This window comes from Penaeus monodon, chromosome 6 (assembly GCF_015228065.2).
Source record: "Penaeus monodon isolate SGIC_2016 chromosome 6, NSTDA_Pmon_1, whole genome shotgun sequence".
Lineage (NCBI taxonomy): Eukaryota > Metazoa > Arthropoda > Malacostraca > Decapoda > Penaeidae > Penaeus > Penaeus monodon.
The window spans coordinates 53,826,259-53,833,758 of NC_051391.1; the positions used below are offsets into that span (position 1 = coordinate 53,826,259).

Genomic DNA, 7,500 nt, shown 5'->3' on the forward strand with positions numbered 1-7,500 from the left:
TTATATCAAATTGTGTTAACCTTTCCATAAACATTTTATACAATTCACTGGAATGATCCGATTTCATTAAACTTTGCAATGTTTTCCTTCTTACATCTGTTTTATATAAGATTCAGATTTTCGAGACATGGTTTTGTGTTCATCTCCTCCTCTCTCTTTCGCTCATACCCTATATCAATTTCTCTCTTTCTCTCTATCTTTCTTTATCCTCTCTTCCTATCCCTCACATTCCCAGCACTAACCAAGCTAAACTGCTGCTAAGTGACCTTGTTGCGTGAGAGAAACCATTTCCACGTCTAAAAGGAAATTAATACATATTCTATAAACTCACGATTACACAACCAAAGAGCAAAAAGGAATTTAAAATTGAACAATAACAATCCGTTATATACTAAACACTAATAAATGGTGGCAGCATTCGGCGTTCCCCTTTCATCTCCCTTCCCCACCCTTCTTTTTTTATAATCTCGAAAGCAAAGAAAAATCAGATAAAGCATAAAAGCTGCTTCTGAATCACCTCCTCCCCTTCCTCTCCTTTCCAGAGTCCGCGGAGCCTGGCCAAATGCAGTTAGCACAACGCAGCTGGGATCACATCTGTACTACCGTCGTCCTTCGATCTTGGGGTCCTTCGTACCTCCCTCTCGAAATGTTATTACTTGTACTCTTCCGGGCGAGGTACATTGATGCTGTACTAAGCTATGGTAAAAGTATTGGTTGTAAAACATGTGTAGGTGTTTTAATGCACATACGTTGATGTTTATTTAGTATTATGTTTTTTTTTTGTAGGAGTGACATAGCATTAATTGTTATTATTATGGCTATTATGATTAATGCTTTCTTGTGTCACTTTTACTCTTGATGTTTTCCTGCCTGTATGACTATTATCAATCAAGGGAGGCAGGCGTATTTATGAGCATTGTTTTAGTTATGATTGTGAGTAGTATTAATGATGATAATAATTAGAATGATGATGATGAGATAACAATGATATTGATGTCTTAATGATTATATGAATAAAAATAACAATGACAGTATTGATGATATAAAATGACAATAACAATAATAATAATAATCATATAAAATGATTATGATAATAAAGAAAGTTATAGCACTGATAATGATAATAATTTAACGATGGTGATAATTAATGTTTATTATATTAGTATTCTTTTTTTCTCATTCTTTGTTATTACCTTAATTACCACCGTAATTATTACTATGGTGATGAAGAAGATGATGTCGATGATTATCCTTATCATTACTTATTCTTATTACAGTTATTATCACCATTACCAGTGTTATATATATATATATCAGTATCATTAATGCCATTACCAATAATATCATCACCATTAGTAATACTATTATCCATTACCATTAGGGGGGGAAATGTACATTAAATGCACGGTAACCCCTTATAAGAAATCGTGACCCCCAACTGTATCAAGTATCGACCTCGCATGACCTGGTTTCAGCACGAGGCAAGTGGAGAGTCGGAAACTCCACAGCATTAGAGATAATGAGAAGGTCTCCATCGCTGACGGTTCTCTACGGATGCTCTCAAATCTTGGCTCAGTTCAAGATTTCGTCGATAGAGCTACTGTGCTGCACTCTGGCTTGGGAACCGGCGTAAGATGTATGCGGGGGGCATGTATAGATACACACATACATACACATTTATATATGTGTGTGTGTGTGTGTGTGTGTGTGTGTGTGTGTGTGTGTGTGTGTGTGTGTGTGTGTGTGTGTGTGTGTGTGTGTGTGTGTGTGTGTGTGTGGGCGTGCGTGCGTGTGTGTGCCGTGTATGTGCGTGTGGGTGCGTGCGTGCGTGTGAAGACACACACGTCCTTCAACTAGGCCACTTCTCATGCAAATTATATAGATAGAAAAATATATATAGATAGATAGTTAAATGTAATATATATACATGTATACAAACACACACACATTCGATAGATACCCAGATAAATAGATGGATATAGATAGGCACATATTAGAACTACATATACAAAAGACTGTAGATAAACACAAGTACATACATGCATTCATATCTCGTCCCATGTAACAGCTTCATTCATTATACTGCCTCACCTCACATCATACACATTTGGATTTAATCTCCATTGCGGCCTTTGAGCACGAGTGATACTGACTAGATAAATGGTCAGGATTTCTGATGTGAGACTCCCGTGTAAAATTCTAAAAAATCTAATCGCTTGTTAAATCTCACACAGTGTGAGATAATACTCCTCGCCCATTAATCAAAGGTAACATTACATTCTGTGTCTCCAGTAATATAATCCTCAACTTAGTTCTCCCGTTTGAAGGATTTCACTCGTGCTGAGTCAGGGAGGATTAGCTTCTTTGTTTCATAGTATATAATAATCTACTAATTACCAATTTTGTTGCCGAATTGTAATGGAAATACACCTCAGGTCCTTACGTTTCATCCAAAAAGATATATATATATATATATATATATATATATATATATATATATATATATATATATATATATATATATATATATATATATATATATATAGGGTGACATTCTCTAAATGAGTTGTTTAAAAATAAATCAATAATTTACTTATTACCTATATTGTTTTAGCCGATACGGTGTTAAGTGAAATACACCTCAGATCCTAACGTTTCAAACAAAGGGAAATATATACGCAGACATTTTCTACATTGGTCGTTTAAATTATAACACAATAATGCTGATATTTGTACAATGGTTATAGAATCCTATACATAATGTCTGCAGAGTCGTAGGTAATCGAAAAGAATGTGGAAGAAGTACTATGAAAATCCCAGTTGAGTTGAAATTTAGTTATACTAATTGAGTTTTATAATAAAGCACAACTAAGAAAACAACTAATTCAGGACTCTAATATATATATATATATATATATATATATATATATATATATATATATATATATATATATATATATATATATATATATATATAAATGTATGTAAACTACGCATAATAAATATAAATATGAATATGTATACCATTTTCATGCGAGTGAGTCTATAACCATCTTTCTGTATGTATTTATCTGTTTCTTTATATACAATCTATCTGTCTTAGTAAGTATACCTTTATTTTTATCTCTCCCGCTCTGTATCATCTATTTATCCGAAGAGAAAAATTAGTCTATTAGTTTTCTGTTTGTTTATCTATCTCTACCTACCTCCCTATGTCTGTATGTATGTATCTATAAAATGTGTGTGTGTATGTGTGTGTGTGTATGTGTGTGTATGTGTTTGTGTATGTATGTGTATGTGTCTGCGTATATGTATGTGTATGTGTATGTGTGTGTGTATATGTATATGTATGTGTGTGTGTGTGTGTATACATATATATGTATATACCTACTTACCTACCTATCTATCTGTCTACCTCTCTATGGTTGATTTTAGACGTTCCAGAATGCCGAATATGGCTTCCCGGAGGAGATCCCCTTCCAGACTGTGCGACTTAAAGTGGGGAATACCACGGCAGACATACGAGCCGAGCGGAAATTGCTCTTCGTATTTTTCTCTCTCTCTCTTTCTTACTCTCCCCTTTTTCTTCTCTTTCTTTTATTCCTTATTCTCCATGAGTAAAATGAGAAGACAAAGAAAAATATCAACATTCTCTTAGATAGGAAATTGAATGTGCTGTGAAAGGGAGACAAGAAAATGCATGACTGAATATGGGAAACGAAGGGAGAATAAAGCGAGTGATATGGGAAAATGACAAGAACAATTCCCTCTACAAAAGAAAAGAAAAAAAAAGGAGAACTTTTAATTCTTAAACGAGGAAACAATAACTATATTGCTCCGAGCGAAGGAGATAAAGTTTGTAAATATTAAAATGAAAGGAATTCTGAAAAAAAAGAAAAGAAAAAAAATAATAACTGAATATGTAACTACACCTTTAGCGATGGTATAAAAGCTTTATAAAATATAAAAGCTAAACAACGTTAATCAGAGGTAGAAAATGCTTTAGTTTACATTATTGTGATACCTGCCAGCGTTACAGATATTGCTCTTATTTCATATATGTATTTACTAGAAATATGTGAGTATTTGTTGCCTTTACAAAAATAAATAAATAAATGAATAAAAAAGTAAAAAAAAAAAATTATCGTAACGTAATTTTCATGTTTTAGTTAATGTATAATAAATGTAATATATAGTAATAATGGTAGATTACCGAATCTCTCTCTCTCTCTCTCTCTCTCTCTCTCTCTCTCTCTCTCTCTCTCTCTCTCTCTCTCTCTCTCTCTCTCTCTCTCTCTTTCTCTCTCTCTCTCACTCACTCTCTCTCTGCTTTTTTTTTTTTTTTTTTTTTTTTACTCAAGAATTACTTCTGTCATTCCATATAGCAAAGGCACGTGCCAGCTTTTTACAGTCTTCTACGTGATTACCAATCGGAAATAATAACTTTCTTGGGCATTACGCTTTAACTATAATCATCGTCAATTCACTCTAATTGAGTACGTTGCAATGTGAAATAGCTCTATCGGATTTTATCAATGTTTTCATCCATATTGCAATGGCAAGTAATTTCGATTATAATCCGTTTCCATCCTTCAGTAAATGAAAGGAAGCATGTAATAATTTCATTCCCCATCCTTCAGTTAATAATTCCAAGATTATATGTATTAAACAGTTTTGCAATTTCGGTAATGATAGTCTTTCTATTCGCGTTCCCATGCTAGAATTATTGCCAATATTAATTTAATCTCCGCAGCTGAAATCCAGGATATTGTTTCTGTGTCTAAGATTAAAATTAAATTGTTCGCTGACGCAATTCTTGGCCGTTTTATTGGATCATTTATGCTCCTTCTGTCTTGCTAAGTTGCCTTCCTGTTCTGATGCATCCAAAGTTTTTTCTTTCTTTCTTTCTTTCTTTCTTTTTCTCTTTCTTTCTGTTTCTTTCTTTCTTTCTTTTCCTTTCCTTCATTCTTTCTTCTGTCTCGCTATTTGGTTTCGTGTTTTGATGCAGCCAAAGTTTTTTTTTCTTCCTTTTTTTCTTTCATTCTTTCTTTCTTTCTTTCTTTCTTTCTTTCTTTCTTTCTTTCTTTCTTTCTTTCTTTTTCTTTCTTTCTTTCTTTTTCTTTTTTTCATTCTTTCTTCTGTCTCGCTAGTTGGTTTGTGTCTATGCTCTTCTTTCTTTTTTTTTTCTTCTGAGCATTTTTTATTATTATTTCCTTCTTTTTCTCTTTTTCTTTTTTGAATTAAATGCATTTTGTTGAGCTTCAACATCTCTTTCCTATTGGCTATTTTCTGCCCTTTCTTCTTTTTTATTGTGTTTAGAGATCATTTAATGAAAAAAAAAAGAAAAAAAAACAGTTTGCTTAGTTAGTCTCTTTGTAAAGCTTCATCAAAGAGAGAAATCATTTTTTAGATCTTAATTCTATGTGTAGGATATATTGCTGAATGGCGTATGAGAATATTGAATGAAAATAAAGACGTTCGATAAACGCCTGATGTATTGGCAAGTGAGTAACATCCGGGAAGAATATTGTTTTAGAGAGAGAGAGAGAGAGAGAGAGAGAGAGAGAGAGATGAGATGAGAGAGAGAGAGAGAGAGATGAAAGATAGAAGAGAAGATACGATAAAATATTATATATAATAAAATATATGTATATACATATATATAATATATATATATATATATATATATATATATATATAATATATATATATATATATATATATAATATATATATATATATATATATATATATATATATTATATATATTATATTATATAATATATATATATATATATATAGAGAGAGAGAGAGAGAGAGAGAGAGAGAGAGAGAGAGAGAGAGAGAGAGAGAGAGAGAGAGAGAGAGAGAGAGAGAGAGAGAGAAGAGAGAGAGAGAGAGAGAGAGAAAGAGAAAGAAAGAGACAGAGTGAGAAAACAAAACCGCCAGCAGAGCCACTCCATATATAGTGCCTCACCCGAACGCCTCCTCAAGAATCTACAGGGTACTTCCGTCCCCTCTCCCTTAGACTCGCACCTAAATCAGCTGTGAAGTGTCCCTCCCTTAACCCTTACTCAAAGACACTTCACGGCAACTGAAGGGTTTGAAGGCGTGTGTAACTTCTTGAAGAGGTGTTTGTAAGATTAATCTGCGGTTTTGGGAAAGTAGCCAGACTGTGAATTACGGGGTTTGCGTTTATCAGCGTTATACCCGTGAACGTTAATTACTTCCCTAATGGCCGGTATTAAGCGGGTAATTGTTTTAATGCTAGATTAAGTGCGGTCTGCATTAAGTGAAGTTAATCTTTGGCTAAGTGATTGTAGGTGAGATGACAAGCTTCTTTTTTGGTGCTTAAATCAAATGGAATTATATGAATTTTGCTAAGAGATGAATAAAAATGACGAAAAAAGAAGTAGAAGAAGAAAAGTTTAAAAATTAAATAGATAAAAAAGAAAGAAAGAAAGAAAACTTTATGTATATTATATCTTGTTTTATCGGACAAACCGTAAATCGATCTATTTCTGTATCTTGTGTTTTATTATCAAGCTATCCCCTATTTGAATAGTCCCCAGCATCCCTCCTCTCTCCAGCCCACTCCATTGCCCCCCCCCCGCTCCCTCCACCCTCTTTCCTATTCTATAACTTCTTTTCACGTTACTCCACCTTCTGTCTCTTTTATTCCTCCCTATTCCACTTTCTTATCCCCTTCTTCTCTTTCAACTCTCCTTTCAATCGTGCTTAATTTTATTCCCCATCCGCTCTGCCAACACCCCTTTCCCTCTCCTTGTATTTTACCACCTCCCCTCCCTCTCCCTCCCCCTGCTCTTCCTCCCTTGTACTCCCACTCCCCTTCCAACCCTCCCCCTCCTCATCCACTCTTCCACCTCCTCTTCCACCAACTCCCCGTCACCTTCCCCTGTCACCCTACAACTCTTCCACTCTACCCACTCTCCCTCCTTTCCCCTCCACTTCCACCCTTTCACCTCCCCTTCCACTCCACCAACTCCCTCTCCCCTTCCCATTCCACCCCCACCCCCCCACCGACCTACCAACCTTACCGTATAGTTATGCAGATTCTTAATGCCGCATGTCAGCATGGCGGTCGTCCCTGCCACGACTTCAATGGTGTTGTCTGTGCTGTTGAGGAAGGAGGGGCCACTCAGGGTCGAGTACTGGATCGGCGGCGCCCCTCGGAACACGTTGGGGTTAGGGGCGTCCGCTGCGAAGGGGGAGAGACGAAGGGAAAGGAGGTTAGCGTCGATAATGATAATGATATTGGTAATGGTGAGGGTGGTGGCGGTGGTGTTGTTGTTGGTGGTGGTGGTGGTGATTGTGGAGATGGTGGTGGTGGTGATTGTGGAGATGGTGGTGATGGTGGTGGTGGTGATTGTGATGATGGTGATGATGATGATGGTGATGATGATAAGGATAAGGATCATGACAGTGATAATGATAATGATAATAATAATAATAATTATGATGATAATGATGATGGTCATAA

The 7,500-nt window shown here is 35.3% G+C and overlaps 1 protein-coding gene across 3 annotated transcripts in view; it reads right to left on the bottom strand.

Moving 5' to 3' along the window:
* Positions 1-7,500, bottom strand: part of LOC119574641 (hemicentin-1-like) — a 77,302-nt gene that overhangs the window by 10,205 nt on the left and 59,597 nt on the right. For all 3 annotated transcript variants that reach the window (XM_037922017.1, XM_037922014.1, XM_037922016.1), the window contains one exon: positions 7,058-7,218. In XM_037922017.1, coding sequence (XP_037777945.1) covers positions 7,058-7,218 — 161 coding nt within the window. The remainder of the gene's footprint in view (positions 1-7,057; positions 7,219-7,500) is intronic.